At 37.2% G+C, this 18659-nt stretch overlaps 1 protein-coding gene across 8 annotated transcripts in view; it reads right to left on the minus strand.

The window, feature by feature from the left end:
• The window catches only part of NAALADL2 (N-acetylated alpha-linked acidic dipeptidase like 2), a 438092-nt gene that overhangs the window by 224259 nt on the left and 195174 nt on the right, over positions 1 to 18659 (minus strand). For all 8 annotated transcript variants that reach the window (XM_035335008.1, XM_035335005.1, XM_035335007.1 and 5 more), the window contains one exon: positions 13362 to 13863. In XM_035335008.1, coding sequence (XP_035190899.1) covers positions 13362 to 13855 — 494 coding nt within the window. In that variant the 5' untranslated portion in view covers positions 13856 to 13863. The remainder of the gene's footprint in view (positions 1 to 13361; positions 13864 to 18659) is intronic.

An 18659-nucleotide genomic window follows, 5' to 3' on the forward strand; every position in this document is an offset into this window, starting at 1 on the left:
AGCACTCCTGATGCAGAACCTTTTTGATATTACTCTCCCCAGGTAGGAAACCAAGAGGTTTAAAACAGAACCAAGTATGAAGAACAAGCCTGTTTCTCCATACTACTCTTTCTTTCACCCTTTCTTTTCCAGAACCTGCCAGAGGTGAGCCTTCCCTTTCCTACCTGGCTGCACGTCAGCCTGGGACACTCCGTCCCCTGCCTGCCCAGCCCAGCCACGCTGCTGCTTTTCCAGGAGAGCACAGAGCACTTGGGAGGGCATCTCTGGCTGCCGGCACTGCTCCCCTGCCATCCAAAAGGGACGTGGCCAGGCGGGAGGTCCAGGTCCTCTCGGCCTCCTCAGTAACACACCTTGCATCCCCTGGGGTGCAGAAGTATTTTGGGAACCACATGACAGGCACACAGCAGGACAGTTACATTTACAGAAAGGTTTTTTCGAACAGTTGTCCCAGAGCATTTTGCACAATCGCCAAATGAGGTCTAACTAGTCACTTATTTGTTAAGGAAAGACACTGTTACTATTGGTTATTGGCATTTTAGTACTTCAAAATTGGAAGCAGAATTGGAAGTTAAGTTTCTGTAAGAACGGCCACTACAGTGTACAGGCCACTACAGTGTTTTCATACAGCTAAGAAAAGCATTCACCACCTCAGAGTTTACAGGCTATATATCTGACAAACCAGATTTTTAAAATCTATACTTCCATGGTCTTAGTTATTTCTGTCCTTCTATGCACAGAAACTCTTCTTCTAAATATTATTAAAACTGAAAAAGGAGACTGATCTCAGTTACAATCTTGTAAATTCAGAAAATCTTTGGGAAATTCAGGAAATTAACTGTATATTAGGCAACCAGAAATTGGAATCAAAACCAAATATTTAAATCTACTTTCACAGAGAACTAAGTTAAATCCATTGTACTATTTTAAGTTCTATTTTAACATTTTCATGTATTCAGGGTTGATAAGACGTAACATTTTCAGTAGGTCTGGAATTCTTTTGGCAAACAGGGAAAAAGCAATTGAAAAGCAATTTCTGTTACATTGCCTTCAAGATCAAATAAGGACTTCTCTGCAGAGCTTTACTACATAAAATCAGAGCCATATAATTAGCTGTAAGCAAATATTCACTTTAATTTTCCATATCTAATAGAATACAGTATCTCTCAAAGTTAGTGCTAGCTTTATGGGCTCAAATAAGAGTGCAAGTAAAAATCATTTGATTTTACCATGTATTTTCAAATATTACTAGGCCAGTTTAAATACTGTCTCAAACATATGCTAACAGTAATAGATCATCTCCCTTACAGCTATAATAATAATGAACAAAACTTGATTAAATTCAATACTTCCATGATTTGAAACATTGTATGAGAGTGAGGGAGATACAAAGATAAATAAGAGTTTTTCTGGCAAGCTTTAATTCTCATTTAGCATTCTCAATTAATGAGAAGCTAAAATATTGTTTGCAATACACTAGGCATAAAGATTCATCCATTAGCTGGAGCTGCATCTAGAAAAGAACACTAATTTTCCATTACTATTGAGTCATCTATTTAAAGGATTATGTTTAAGTATTATGATACACTTTCACTGCTTCTCAAATAACCTCCCTGTCATTTTCTGTAAGGCTGCATTACTTCTTTGAAGTTATTTTTTTATTATTTCAGTGGAACTATTTACAAGCTATACTGTAGTTCTCCACAAGAAACCAAGAAATGGTTTGCTTACAAACTACAGTAAGCCTTATGACAATTATTACAAAATGTCTGTGTAAAATCACTTTCCCCTCATTCCAGAAAAAGTAACAACTTTTCCTCTGAGGTAAGAGATGACTTTTTGGTGGAATATCACCACTCTCATCCCAGTCACAGTCATTATTCATGACATTAATGAATAGCATGACACATAACAAATACTTATTCATCTTTAGATAAATCTGTTTTATATCTTTGCTGACCTAAGAATCGCATCATATAATGCAGCCTGCAACCAGCCTTTAACATACAACATATAAAAGGAGTTAAAATGTCCTTATCCATGAAAAGATCCACTATATAACCTAATCTTAACATTATTTTTGGGGGGATAAATTGAAGTGCGGTTACTGACTAACCCAAACTCAAATATTCTGATTTTTTTTGAATTTAAAATAATTTCTGGGTAATTTTATAAAGAAATTTACCCTTTCATGCCAAAAGATGGTTTGGAAACGTTAGCTGGTTTTATCTGAGAGGAAGCAAATTGGACTGGATTTCAAGAGAGTCTGCTGCTATGGAGAAACCAAACGGCCTTCAGCAGAGGTGGTTCAGGAGCAGCCTCTCTGAGGTTCTTGTGGTGTCCGGCCCTGTGCACGGAGGAGCTCAGCCTTTTCACCCTAGACAGACCTGAGGCCTTCCCTGAAGTGGGTCAGAACAAGAAGCTGAGGAAAGGCAACCCACTGGCAAGATATTTAAATTTGGGAATGGCAATTCTTCAATTCCACTAAAAAAAAAATATTGACCCAACCAAAAACCAATCTCGAAAATCACCAGTTTGCCACAGCAGCAGCAAGCCCCTATGGGCGAGGCCCCTTACACTCATCAGATTCAGCAAACATTTCTCTAGGCTGCTAGGACAGCTTTTCATAAATTTACAAGATAACACAATAAGCCTTCTCGCTGTGTCCCAGCACACCATCTGTGTCTGGGGTGATGAGCAGAAAAAAAGGTGGTGGCAGGCCGGCTCAAGCCAACACGCCTCCTGGAAGGGAGTCCTCATGCACCTCGTGCCTCAGCGATGGCAGTGTGCACGCTTCAGGCACCAGGACAGCACAAGCTTCAAGGCTGAACCTCAGAGCACAGCCCTGCAGGCCAGGGCACCACAGGGATCTGGGATTTTCTGGCGGGCTCTCAAGGCCTTCTCAGCAAGGCAAGGACAGCACTACACAGGAACGTCCCTGAAGTGTTTCTCACTTACCTGAGGCCATAATTTTGTGAAGGATAATTTGATCTTTAATGTCAGCCTTAATTACATTAACAAAGGGGATGGGATCCAAACATACCTCCAACATTTAATCCAGGGAATGATTCATCCTGATCCAATTAACTGTTTCTCAGACTGTGAGACCTTTTTAACTTCCAGACATACTAAGTCAGGAGAAAATGAGACACACACAAAAGAGACTTAAAATTCTGTGAGCCTTGCTCTTCCTCAGGGAAGCACTGATCATTGCTACATCCACAATCTGTACATGCTGCAATTTCTGCAATGGCAATGCTGGCAGAACTGTAAAAAGAGTTAGATTAATCGAGTCAGGATGTGACGAAAGCATGTAAAACCAATTTCCAAATTTTTTTTAGGAAAAAAAAAAAAAAAGTTTTGCCAGTTGAGAGCTGCAAATCCAAGATAATGCCCTGAAGGCCTTGCGGTGCTATAAACAGCTCTGTGCATGTTCCAGCAGAAGTGTGACAGCACTGCGCTCGGCCTCAGCTTTGTTCCTGCCAAGCCCCAAATCCTCTGTTCTAGCTCAGTTTATTAATCAAAACAGAATATTAATATCAAACCTTCTCAGACAACCTATTTAATATAGGTTGCTCAATAATAAAGGAGAATAAGTGGTAACACCAAAAATTTATAAGTTTAATGCTAGCATCCTCTATCAGAGAACTCTCATTGCCTTGTTTTAGAAGCCAATTGATGAAAAAATGAAGAATCTGATCTTATCTGACCATAAATGACAAAAAACAGAGGCAGAGATTGTAGCGTTGAGCCTCTGATGTGCATGTAAAGGTGTATGCCCCTTCCAACACAAGGGATTCTACTATTTTTATTTTTAATTTAATACTTCCTCTTTCACTCATTGGTTCTTGCTATATTAATTTCCCACACCAGACAAAGGTGCCCACATATCTATTTTTACATGGAAGTATTTCTGCATTTAATATTTTATGTTACATAATGCCTATTTCAAATATGAAGGAGTTGAGTCCTTCAACTTATGTTCAACTTATTTCTCATCTAGTGCTAAACAAATACTACCAACATTAAAAAATAAAAATAAAAAATTAAGGAGTTGAGACCCAAACTCCTCTGCAGAAGTGCATCCTTAATAACTGTCTGGCCTCTGACTACAATAACACAATCGTCGCATTTGAGTTCTTGTGGTTTCAAAGGACCTATAAATACTTGAAACACCTCTGGGCCTGGGATTAGAATGGAAATCAGGTTTCAGCCACAACCACAGACAGAAGTGATACTGAACATTAGAATAAATATATGAAAGTTTTGAGATTTGTAGTGTGACAGAACTTCAGCTAGTATGCAAAAGTAGATGTATGTGTTCACATATGCACAAAACCACATATACAAATAGGTAGTGATATAAATGTCTATATTTCTGTCTATAAGAAACAGTCATTACAAAACTTATGTCAAATTTTTTAAAAAAGTTTTGTATGTGAACAAAAGGAATGATTGTATTCACTTCCAAAACATAATGTCTTATCTATCTTTGTAGCATGTAGGCTGAATAATTTAGAAACAAAATCCCCCAGAGGTTCTGTGTTAGGATTCTGAGGAACTGCAGAGACTTAACTCTTCGTTTTTGTCACAGTTTAATTTTCTTAAATAATTTCTAGAAATATTAGTGAAGAAAAACAAGCATGATGAAACAGAAGAAAACCATTTGTATTTTTAAGTCACTCCTTGCATTGCTAGCAACACAGCAGCAGGTTCCATTTGCCTTACACTGAGCATATCATGAATAATTCAGTTTCTTGCTTTGTTCCCTAAATAGTTGACAGGGAATGGTAACTTTATTCATGACCGTATGGCCTTTTTTTTGCTTGTCTATGTATTTAATAATGCACATCACAGGGCCCATCACCTAGGTTGGCATTTATTAAAAATAAAAGCATTCAGTAACTGTTGCTAACAAATGGCCATGAAACAAGCAACTTCCCAGACCTACCACTTTTTGCTCACAAATAGCACTCACCCAGCTATTTAAATAATTAAATGGTCTCAATCTGCACTGCATCAGCATTGGCTCACGTACGCTTCGACAGGAAACAGATTCCAGAACCGCTGGGAACATGCTCCTGCCTTGGCCACAATCATAACCATAAATATGTGAGCTGTCTGCTAAATTGCAGCTGCCCTGCTGGAATAAAGAAAATGATTTCCATGAAAGGTGACATTTTCACAGACTCCTTATTCATTTTAAACTATCAATGCTTCCTCCCACTGTCTCCCATCTTCACGTTTTGAAGAACTCCTGGGCTTCTCAAGTCTGTAGGCTCCAGTTCACCACTTGAACAAAAGCAGAATGTGTTATTGCACAGAGCATGCTATATGGGTGTATTAAGCATATATCACAGGCATAGCCACCTTTTCCCTAAAGCCTCACACAACCTACCTTATCAGCCTGCTAGCTAACGAAGTTTGAGCACCTATTAAAAAAAGTAAAACAAACAAACCCCTCAAATGTTAACCTGCTCACTAAAAATGAAAGACCTGTAGACTCTGGCATATATCGAGCTTTTATGATTCTGATAGCACTGGTACAAGGGAGTCTCTTTGAAACTATAGAAAAGAAAGAAAATGTCACAACAGCTGAAAAGATGAAAGTTGTTAAATTTTCTCAATTCTCTTAAAGAACTAACTTTCACAAAAGATAAACTAAGACATTAAGCTGGTTGAAGGCCAGTTTGCTTTGGTAGGAAATATCAATGAACATACAGAATTCCCAACTAGGAATAAAACTACTGAAGTCATGATTTCCAAACAATTTTACTTCTGAGACATTAGAACACTGTTTTGATAGTGATACTTGAGTTTGCTTTTCACTTTATTTTTTTACTAAAAGAAGAAAAAAAAAGAATAGGGATATTTCCATCTAACTGAAATATTTCAACCCTTTAAAAAATTCTCAGCAAGTAAGTGCGGTGTGACACAACATTTTACCCTGGACAGGCACTAGTTCATCAAGAAATCATCTGTATGTAAATTTGTGTCAATTAAATGTGTCCAAGGGAAATATTAGTTTATATGAAGGATGAGACTTCATGCATGTTTAAAGATTATCCATTATTGAGACCAAAATATAAAAATAATTTAAAAAATCAAGCATACATACAGACCTCCTGAACTATTTAACTTTTTGTCCATAAACAGTATTCAAGAAATTCTGAAAAAAAACAACCCATCAAATGAATTTGTTTAATTTTGAAAGTCTAACAACTTTTTTCCTATTACTAGGAAAAGGCTGAACTTTTAAATACATTTTATTTGTTTCAGTATGGCAACTACAACACTTCAGAAACTCATCAGCTTTCAAAGAGAATTGCACTGAGAATAGAAGCCCCTTGATGCAAGACTATTGTAGAAGATGATTATTAAAATTGATTATTATTCAGACAGTATCAATTTCATTATCTCTGATCGATTCCTAGCATTGCTCCTTAGCAGCCTTCAGTTATGAATGCTGCATGAACAGGAACCCAATACTGCACAACAAATTGCTGTCCTGCTGGTCTCAGTGAATTTGGTAACAGCCCTGACTTATTAGCAGGCTTCTAGTAAATAGCTGTCATAGGTGCTGACTGTAGGGAACTGGATGTCAGAGCACCACCAAACAGGGCTGAGAAAACTCTTTCCCCTCGAGGCTTTGTTAATTTGATTTATGTGTACAGGCAGGAAACTAATTGCTAATTGTTGCAGTGCATACCATGGAATTGCAGCACTCTACTCAAATCCTGCATCTCAAGAGTACCAATAGATTTCAGTTTTACAGTCTGCTCATGAGAGATGCATCCTAAACAAGAATTTGTTAGTGCTTGGTGCTTTAGAAATTATACAAAATTTAGAGTTTGCAATGCCCTGTGCCACCATCTCCTCCCCGGAGAAAACAGCCACCTTCGAGGCACAGCACCACGCTGAGATGTTGAGCGCCAATACAGTTACCTCAGCAGGAACGAACTCTTCCCGTTGTTCAGGCAATTAGCAGATAACACATCTAGTGCCAGTAATTAAACTGTCAAGAGTTTTTGTTCTGGAATGTTTGTTTCTCAGTATCTATGTAAGTATGTCCCTGGGACCACTAGCCAAAATTGCAGATTCTCCTTGTATTAAGGTGCAAATACTGGGCACTGAAGAAGTACTTGGTCCAATTTCCACATCCCCTGTATTTCCACATTGGAAGTAATTGGCCTACAATAAAAACGGGCTGTCATCTCAACAGGATGAATGATTTCTTTTCTTCAGAATTTTTCTCTTGAAAGAAGTATGGTTTGGTTATGCCTATAAAACTGATGAGTGGCAACATAAATAAGACTTTTGCCTGTAAATATTGCCTTTTAGCCAGCACTAGTGTCAGCATCACTCAGAAACGTCTAGTCAATTACTTTTTCAGGTATAGGCTAGTACAGAGTCTACTACTTACCAGAAGTTTTTAAAAAGGTACACCCAACAGTACAAAAACTGATACCGCTTCCTGATACATGGATGATTTACAGTCTGTTCCAGTTTGTCATGCTGCAACAGAAATAACCAACAGAAATCCTCAGCTTTCCAAAAAACCACCAAGCAGCTGCAGGTAAAGAGCAGCACGAGACCTGGGGGACATTGGGCTGTCCTGAAAATCTGAAAACAGGAAGATTGAGGGAATTGTGAGTCCCTCCTGTTCCATTCGGTAGCCCGAGCAGACTAGAGAGAGGTATCCTAAACCTTTGAAAAGCAAATTACTCCCCCGCCCATGCTGGCACAGCTCATTTCATCGGCTATTAGAAAAAGTAGTACTTGTCACTGCTCAGAATTGCTGTTTCTAATTGGGTCTAAATTGCCCCCCACTTTTCAGCAGTCATGGTAAAGAGGTAGATATCTAATGGCCATGGAAATTGGTTTTCTCTCTAAACCCTAACCACACTTCTGCTTTTAATGAATTCAAGGCAAATTGGCAAGGTAACCTCTAATTTTAAAATATAAGATTACACAGTCCAAAAAGAAGTCATCAGAGCAAAATTCATTTCCACTCTAATGCCTATCATAAACAGGTGTTCCTTTTTACCAGAAAATGTGAGGCACTGGACCAATGCTCAGACATGAAAGCAGAGCAGGACTGTGACCTTCAGTCCCCCACGTCCCCATGTAATGTCTCACCAGGACTGGGCTGTCTGTCCCTCATCTTCCCCCCTCAAGTTTCCACCCTGAGCCTGTGAATGTTGCATTGAAACAACACTGCACAACAACAACAACAACAAAAAAAGACATTTAAGAAAAAACAATATTGAGAAAAAAAAAAAAAACTTCAGAAATTCCCAATTAGCTAATCTACACATTTTGCTATTCTACAAAATAAACAACCTGGAATGATACTGTTATAAGAAAATGCCCCAAAGCATCAGTCTCAGTTTTCAGTTTGTAGCTATGCAGGACATCATACACAACACACAAATCCTGCTGCTTTTCTTCTACTAAAAGGTCTCAGAGGTTTGGCAGTCTCTCTCATTTCCTTGCAGCTCAAAGACAAAATAAAATACTTATAAAGAGTTTCTGAACTGGTAAGTTGGCCCAGTTGTGATTTTCTTTCTATTTTTCCGAGTACAGAACTGTATGTTGTTTTTTGAGAAAGAAGCAACAAGGCAGAAGCCATTCATGTGGGCTGTGACAGATAAGGAAATTTATCAAGGGACTCATTACTTATTATGCCAATGTGAATATACAGCTTATTGGATCTAATTCATTACTATATCACACTGCTGTATTGCTTGGAAAAAATATTTTAAAGCAACACTGTGTACTTCATTTACAAAGGACACAGTTATAATACAAAAATCACGCTTTACTGTAAATGATTTCCCAAATCAAACATCTCAAATTCAATATATTTTTTATGGTTACCATTAAGAAAAATAATCAACTGAGAGGAAAAATTGTTTTCAGTGAACCACACAGTGGCCTTGAAACATAAAACATGTCCTTATGATGTTGAATAAACCATAAGCTGAGACATTTCTTCCAACAGGAAGAGGAATTTTGTAAGCATATGCTGTAACTGACACTAGGAGAACAAACTTACACCTCCTTGTCAAATATTATATATCAATATAATGCGTCTTTCTTCCATCTACAGAAAAACAAATGAAAGAGCTATGTTCAGCAATTTCAAAAAAATAAAAAAGGTGAATCAAGTGAAACCAATGAAAACTATAAAATAGACAAGCTTTTCTATTAACACCTCTGAAGTACAGATACAAACTATTTTGAGGCAAAGGAAAAATCATATTAGATGTAAGTGGGTACCTGGAGCCTAAATTTATCAAGCTACTGCTCCACAGATAATAGTTCAGGTCATACAGGGCATCTTTCATGCACAAAAGATACCACTCCATGTTCTCAGAGCCATTCTTTACTAGTGAGGTAGCAGGTGGATAAGGGTGAGCTTTCACTTGTTTGATATCACTCTTATCTCCTTTCAAAAAGGTCTTTGTACTTATAAATACACGTTGAAAATTATCATGTGAATAAAGAGAGTCCCAAGTGATTACTCAAACTGTGGGAAGGACATAAATCCGGAGTTCGCTGAGCTCCTGGTTACCCAGGAATGTGGCAGTATCAATTTCTAAAGATGTAGTAGGGAGAACTTCAGATTCAGCCTAACAACACAAAAAATATCCGAGACTGATATACAGGCGTGGATAGGATGAGCTCCCATGGACTTGATTTTTGCAATGCATTTCTCACGTGCTGGCATGACAAAAGTCAGAGAATTTGCTCGCATAGAGTGGACAAAAGGACAGCAGTAAAAACAGCAAATCCCAGGTAAAGCAAGAAGTGATCTAGGTCTTCTATTTACCCATGAATACATCAGCACATAGCTATTAATTAACAGTGGGGATGGAATTGGCTTTGCTAGGGGAAGCAGCTCCAGCTCCTGAGCACAAGACGGTTATTTCTCCTTTCTCCCCTTGTACCCTTCCCTTTGGAAGGTGATGGTCTGTTCCTGTCATGATTTCTCATTCCTGGAACAACAAATTCAATTTTTCCAAGAAGCAGCTTGGAAATTTAACTCATGTCCAAATATCGACAATTCCACTTTTCTGAGAAGTTCTGGTCTCTGCTTCCCAGGTGTTTCACAGGCTTCGCACAATAAAAAGGCTCGATGTTCCAAGGTTTTAACAGCAATGAATATAACTACTGAGGGACAACAAACGCTTGGGTGTGGAAAGAAGTTTCCCACCTCCCTTTCAGATAAACAAGTGAACTCCTTTTCTCACTGCATAGGGAACTTTTGTTTCTTTGGCAATGACAGTGTAGGAGAGCTGCTGCTGCCTACTTTCCCGCAGCCCTTTGAAGAATTAAGCTGAAGTTATGGATAGCACCAGACACAGGTGACAAATCAATTCTTGCCAGAGATGGATTTGTGAGATTCCGCAGGTGATATTACCAGCTGGAAGAAGGAACAGATATGTCTCCAAAGGACAGTTAGTTATAACTAGATGCATTACAAAGGGATTTAAACCTCCCTATTGCTCGAGGGAGAAAAAAGTCGTAGCAAAGAAAGCATTTGAGTGAGGATATAGAGAATGAAACACAGAGCTGAAATGTAAGAGCAGCCTGATGGACTGGATGAAGAGAAGAGCAAAAAAGTCTTCCGTCTATAGGCCCGTTCTTAATCATGAGAAACACATCCATTTTTTTTGCCATAGCATGACTGCAAAACCGATAGTAACTGAGATCTTTTACTGTTGAAAGGAATAGCACATTAAAGCAACACATTAAAGGCTATGAGAATTTTTAAAATAATGTTTGAAAATTAATTAATCTGATAAATATGGTATACGTAGAATTAGAATTGACAACAACACAACTGTACATTTTTCTTTACACTTGTTATTCAACATGAATCTCTCTCGAGTTAACTTACAGAAGTCAACCCAAAAATAACAACTTCCAATAAAATAAATATGGCAATCCTATATTTCCCAAGAAAATTAGGATTTTGTCTCATTTTTATCTGTCTTTGGAGCAACACCATTGAAATGATTTCACTCAAAATAAAAATACGATATTTTTATCTCCCCTATTGAAGTGCTTTGTACTGATAAAAGTGTTAAACAATGTATTTTCATTAAGAAAAAAGATGTCAGTAGTAGTTATAATACTAGGGGTCTTTGGAGAGACTGTATTCATTGCTACTTTTTATGCTTTCATTGTCTCGTCCTTTTAGTTTGTTAATAATACTCAACTCAAACCTTAACTGACAACCCACCGAAGTTCAATTTGCACAAAATTCAAATGTTTGCCATTCTTAAAGATAAACGCTTCACAACATCTATGGCAAACAAAATCTTGGTTGTTAATGAGAGCTACATTGAAATTAGTGACAACCTTCCCTCTAATGAACAAAATCTTGCTGGTTAATGAGAGCAACATTGAAGTTAGTGATGATCTTCCCTCTAACTCCAGACCAGCGCGTTATCATTGTCTCATTTTCTCCCTTGTCTTTTCCTGAAAGTAGGGCAGGAAAAAATGGCTGATGGGACAGACAGAAGAGCAGCAAATGAGCTCTCACAAAGAGCCAGAAAGGGAGATGGCAGGAATGCCTCTATCTCCCATTTCATCAAACTTTGCAGACAAACTACTGTCACCCTATGTGATCCTCCATTCAACTTGCACAGAATCTAGTCCAAATCCCAGCAAAATCAACAAAAGTCCCCTGGTGAATTTCAGCAACTTCTTTTATAGCCTACAGGCTTTTACAGCCCAATACTCAAAACATCATCTTACCGCAGCAGAGTTCATCACAACAGAAAGTTTCCACTCCAGACTTCTAAGCACGTTAAGGTGATGTCTACTTGGGTAATAGGACTGGTACAGCTGTGTCTTTTACGCATTTTTCTTCCCAGTCCTTTATCAGGACTGTTAGCAAAATCTCTTACCGTTATTGAGTCTGATCTAAGTAGTAAGCTAAGAAAATTAAATTAATGTCATTCTCAGTAACATTTAGAAATTGCAAGCTAAGCAGCTGCCACTTATTCCGAGTAATTCAAAGTATATTACTTTGAAAGAAGTTTTACAATAACGTATATTGATCTTGTCAGTTGTTTTCTTTTCCCCCTCAAGAAACATATGTTGCAGGTTCTATATTTGTGGGGCTACATATATGCAGGTTTCATTGCAACAGCTCTGTCTCTAGCCAAACAGATGTTGAGGGAAAGCAGCTTAACAGAACATGCAATAAAACCTTTCTCAGATCAAAATGCTGGGTGAAGAAAAATCTTGTGGGTAATGCAGTATACTAAACACATTGATTATATACTTATACATAGAACTGATAAGTAATGCAATTAATTATAATCCTTGATTACATTTGTGGAAATCATGCTATTATGTTGAGAAAAAGAAAAAAAAAAAAAAAAAAAAAAACAAGTTCTACAAACTATGTTAATTAAATGTTGGCAACTATGTAAGTTTTGTAAGATGCAAGATATTTATGTAACTCATATAAGTTGAGATTCTTATTAACATCTCAATCCCTAGCCAAAATAATTTGAAAAGAGATGAAACAACAGAATGTTGTTAAATCACTTCTCAAAATAATAAAATGGTAAGTTATTCTCAATCAAAACCAAAGCATTGGAATACTGTCCCAAAACTGACAGACTTCTCTGTAATCTTCACGTAATACTCAATCAGTAGAATCCAGTTTACTTAAATACTTTGTTCATGACTAAGCTTAATAACAGACTTCAGTCTACTTTCCTTTCTAAGCATAGAAGGTTAAATTTTTACCATTCAGAATAACCATTGCTTGTCACATTATGAAGTTTCTTATTATGAAAATAATTGGATCCCTAAATTTTCCCTCTAAACGCATGCAGACTAAAGGTTTAATTCCCCCTTATAGACTGAAAAACAAAAGCAAGGATTCATGTATTTGCCAGAGATTAAATGGAAGTTTCTTAAAACACCAAATATTACAAGTCACAATCTATAGCCTTGCTTTTCAACATTATTTGATGATTGATGAGATCTAGGAAAGCCGGTACCTTCTATATTTATATTCACTTTGCATAGTCCACATTTTTCCATTCCTGTACATTAAAGGTACTATTTAGCAACATAACATTATTGGAGCAAAAATGATCATCCTCCTAAAATAAGAGTATTTCCATAACAGCACAACTAATACAAATCCACACCACTATAAAAATCACTTGAGTTTCATTCTCACCCCCCCATACATAACTGAAAGTTTCCCAACTATCATGAGACTACTGAACACATGTAGAAAAATTCAAGGTTTGTAATTAAAACAAATCAGAGCAAATCTTAACATTAGCACCTGAAGGCATTTAGAGAAAAAATGGTAAGGTACATACCTGTAAATCTGTTGAATATTTTCAGCTTTGATTTCCTTGAGGATTTCACGGTAGATATGAGGGTTATTTGGTTCTGGAGATGCTGGGGGAGAAGGACATTTCTTGCCTGAATAATATCCTATCACAATTCCAAAAATAAATACAATCAAAGCAGTGCAAAATACTTTCAGTATCTGATAAAAGTTGCAGCTGTTATTCTTTGGTGCCTGTCTTGTGTAGTGTGAGATGTAGTCAGGGTCTTCCTGAAGTCGCTGGAATCTTCCTTTAGGAGAAGTCGATGGCTGGATGGGCTCAAGATCAAGGTCAGGGCTCTGAGAGTTTCCTAGATGGTGCTGGACTGCACCATCCAGTCGGAAATGGTCAAAGCCAGGCTCCTCCAGCTCTTTTTCCATGTCCCATTCCAGTTCCAACGCTGTGGCCTGGAGATCATCATTGTCAAGGTATGGAGAGTGCCCCTGTGCTCTCTGGTCTGCATTCACTTTGTGATAGGCCATCTTTTTATCTATTAAAATAAATTAAAAACCAAACACAAAAACTTAAGCATTTGTTTCATTATGTCCATGTAAACAATTTATTATGTCTCCTTTGAAAACCTTGGAGAACTGAAAATACATATTAAAAAGCAAAAACTGGGTTCTCAGTTTCACTCTGCCCATTTCCATCCACCTATTAGCCTTTGTAGTATCAGTAGTCACACAATCAGCAGTGAGGAAATAAGATATTTAAAAGGATATAATGTATTGCAAGGATATGAGGAAAGGGAATTGACAAGTACCAGGAGCAAACAGAAAAGTTAGCCCATTATTTTTTTCAGTCTCCAATCTCCAAGATAGTAATAAAAATTTGTTTTGCACAGTTTCTAAAACAATTATTTATCACCTAAAAGTCATTTTAAAGCTTAACTGGGTGGATCAATTTCAGTGCACACACCATCCAAAATAATGCTGTTAAAGTAAAGTTGAAAAAATAAAAATAACTAATTTGCCTGATCTGATTCTAAAGACACGGAAACACTAAGTTAAAAAAGAAATTTCAGGGTGACACTGTACTTACACATCAATAAAAGACTTCCTTTTAGATGGAACATTCTATTATTTATAGCTATTTTAAATGCATAGCTCCTGAATGACTGATGAATTTACTTAGAAATTGTCCCAGCTGTTTTGCTCCACTTATTTTTTCCCATTTTAATGAATCAAAACCACTGGCAGGTACGTATTCATATCAAAATCATTCCTTTAATAGCAAGGCACTATCTGTGACACTTCTAGGTATTTCTATGGAAGTATGAACCCTCTAAAGGGAACTCTGACCTCCAGTACAAACATTCAAAGTCAATTTTCAACAAATCGTTTTCAATGGACTGCAACAATAGGGTGCCATTTTCCTCCATACTTTGACAATAGCTATTCCATCACATAAGCATCTGTAATTTAGGGCTTTTCAAACATAAGGCAGACTCATCAATTAGAATAAAATGAAGATTAAGATATTAAACTTCTCACAGTAATAGATATCAAACTGACACCTACAACACCACATTATTCCTCCATTTTTACACTTTAAGGCATTTTCTAAGACTTACCTCCAAATAACATTATCGAGGCCAAATAATAGATTAAGCTACTCAACAGCAAAGTAGAATTTAGCTTTTGTGCAGCTCTTTGAAGAGAACAAACCATTAGAAAACACTGATATAATGAAACAGCCTATTGTCCACTGAAAGACTATCTTGCTCTCTACAATTTACAGACCCTTGTGCAGCCATATAAATATCCCTTGTCTATAATTGTCAGGCAGTCCAGCAACAGCCAAGAGAGCATCTAGTTGAGGTATGTGTTTCCAGGGGAGCTATTGTATACACTTTGCAAATCAATTCTCTACCTGCAATCCAAGTTCTTCTATATGCAGAGTTTAGAGTGAGCTGAACTAAAGCATCCAAGTTTGTGTGATTAAGCCACATCACTTATTTAAATAGTAATAAAAAATGTTTGTATCTAACTTCTAGTTGAATCAACAAATGGCTTAAATCTGTAAAGCTTTTATTTTGCCCTTGGTGTAGCAGAGTGCTTGAAGTGAAGCTTTGTGCAAAAAGTTAAAGCACATTGCATAATTTCAAGCACATTTGAATCCATGGCCTTGAATGTTATCCAAGTGTTGCTGGAAAACCCACAGGGAACCTTTTAAAATCATGTTAGTGTCCTTAAGGATCAAAAAATTGTTATCAAAAATATCTTGCCTGAAAATACGTAGATAGTTCAGATCTTTGAAGATTCTGGTCAATTTAGCAATCACTTAAGTGCTGCAGTTCTGAGGTACTTTTGTGCATCTTGCCATGATGCATGCTTAAAATTATGCATATGCTTCATTGCTTTGTGGATCAGAGAACAAAATGGAAAATATATATATATATACAGCTAGAGTGCTATAAAATAATACACGCTTAATTCTTTCAGGCGAATAGAATCATATATTCATAAAAATGTTAGTTCCAAGGAACCTTTGGAGATTATCTTGTCCAGTACCTCACTCAAAGCGGGATTTATTGCTGCTCAGATTCCCTTCTTCGGCAGAAGAAACAAGGCTCAAATCAGACATTTGACTTGCCTCAGTGTTTCAATATCCTTCCTGACTTGAAGAATCCAAAACTGGATGCAACATTTCAGTTGTGGCCTCAGCGTACAGGAGAGCAAGAGCTGTCCTAGATGAGCCATAATCCTGGTAGCCCGTGGGCTACCTGACTTGTTCACAAGCGCAGCGCTTGCCTCGTGCTCTCAGTTAGATGCCTCCTGTAATGCCCAGGTCCTTCACCACTACCTGCTGCTCGGTGAGGTGCCCACCTGCACTGATCAACAGGTTGTGATGGCCCTGCTCCACAACCCTGCTGGTCTGGCTGAACTTCTGGGGACTTTAATTTGCTGAACCCTCAGGTTTGGGAAGGTGTCTCTGAACTGTAGCTCTGCAATTTAACAGGTCAACTTCTTCCCCAGAAATATCCTTTGGAAAACTGGGTTAACCAATCTTGAAACTATTTATCTGTCCTTTCGTTCTGCCTTCTCCTTCTTTGCTGGTGAAGAGATTGACTTGCAAACCATGAGTGACAGAGGTCACTGTTGGATAACAACTGCCCAACAACCACATCTCTCCAACTCCATTTCATACTGCTTTTTATTAGAAAATAATTGAAACAGTGGTTTGTCCTTCAAAAATCATTACTACATAATTTTGACTCTAGAATTCCTACAGTCATTTAACACAAGGCTTTAGTCAAATGAATGATCTCTTATCAGGTTACTACGGTATTACCCATAGCATAGGAATTAAAGGCAGCGTTAAGATGCAGTTGCATGGCAAATGATCTTGCTGAGTTTATAAATGGTGACCGTTGCGTTCCAGGGATACTTAAGATTTCTCTGCATTTATGACATTTTAAAAACATATGTTATTGTTCAATGAAGTGCGTTAATAAAGGTTATTTAAATCTCTACACATAAGCACATAATAAGAATGCCTATGAAATTTCTTTAATAGCTGGTAATGCAGACAAGTAGTAACCACAGCGTAGTTAATCTCAGCAATTCAATATTCACATAAAGCACTAAAATCAGTTGCAAAACTTCAGAAAAAAAGCTAAATGAACTAAAAGAAATAATAATTCAATTCAGTTTTGTATTTCAGACCAGTCTTGGGTGTAATGGATCTGCTCAGCAATGCATCTGAGTTAGTTAAGGAACACGAAGAAGGCAAGCTGCAGTTAATGTCTTCATTTTTCTTGTAATATTGCCAAGTTCATCATTTGAGTGTAAAGACAACTCACCAAGAAAAACTGAGATTAGGGCCCATAATGTATTTAGCTCTGCCAACAGTGATTTTAGAAAGTGGCCTCCTGATTCTGAATAATACATATATTCTGTTTATATTAGCAGTCCTTACTACTTGGCTGGTTAAGCAGGTACCATGACTTAAAGATTATGTAGTAAATGTAATCTTAGGTAAGAATTTGAAAGATAAAGAAAACTTTACACAGAGAATAACAACATAAAAGACAATAGAAAGATAGATAAACCGTAAAGTCACGAAAAGCCATTCTGATAATCTAGCTCAGTCTTCCCAATAACACAGACCATAAAAAGAACATGTTTTTGAAAGATACTTTTGAAAACTTCAGGAGACAGAAAATCCAACCCATCTGCCAACAAGCTGTTTCAACATTTAATTGTTGTTAAATACATGTTTTATTATAAGATAAAAGAGCAATTGCAAAATGCCAGAAGTCTGAATGTACACCAAACAAGCTTGAAAGCTGTGTTATAGGGACAGCAAAGGGGATTGTAAATTGTGGAATACTGGACATAGCAAAGCTGATGTCCATTTCTATACTTCCACTTATTTGTGGGTACAATGTTTGTCGCGAAGTATTAATCATATTAAATATCCTTTCAATTAGGCATATGCATGAAATCAAGAGAGTCAACCTTAACAGATCAATAACAGATCATTATTGCTTAGCAAGTCCATTTCAAAGCTATCTACATGCCTTTGATCTTAAAATAACACATTTATATCCTACCTGATAGGTACATCTTGTTATGAAACCATCAGAAACCTCTTGTGATGTCTTTCCTGCCTGAATCCCTTATCAATGAAGCCTTTGAAAACTATCTAACAAGGACTACATTAAAGGCGTTGCATCTGTATCACCACCTCTAATACCTCCACAACAGAAAGATCAGCTTATACGAATGTTTTATGAAACCAACAAAGACCAGTATGAATATATTATGGTAAATTCCCCTAGCTTTGTGCGTGGTGCTGCAGTTGTCAACTTACAGATAGCTGAGACAATTAGCAGGCTCATTCACAGCAGGCAGAGTGGCGAGCGTTAACATGCAAATGCCTTCTTGGGCCATTTAGCATTCGTTACCGAAAAGGCAACTTTTACCCACAAAATGTACTAAATGAGTTGTGACTTTTCTGTATAGTCACAGAAAGAAAAATCTGAGGTTAGTGAATCTCAATTTTAATGATTCTCTATCATTTTGATCATCCTCTCGGTATTCCCTATACAGAGCGTTAAACCCCCCAAACAGATATATCATCATCTGTTGGAAGGGCAAATAGCTGTGCTTGTTCCAGAAATCAACACCCACAACACCTACAAGTCTATCAAATGCATTTGACAACAATTTAGTACTTTGTTAAATGAGACGATGACAAGTTTCAGGCCCAGACAAATTTCTCCAGTGATAAGTCCCTGAAAAAAAAAAAAAAAAAAAAAAAAAAAAAAAAAAAAAAAAA

This window comes from Oxyura jamaicensis, chromosome 9, assembly GCF_011077185.1.
Source record: "Oxyura jamaicensis isolate SHBP4307 breed ruddy duck chromosome 9, BPBGC_Ojam_1.0, whole genome shotgun sequence".
In the NCBI taxonomy this organism is placed as follows: Eukaryota; Metazoa; Chordata; class Aves; order Anseriformes; family Anatidae; genus Oxyura; species Oxyura jamaicensis.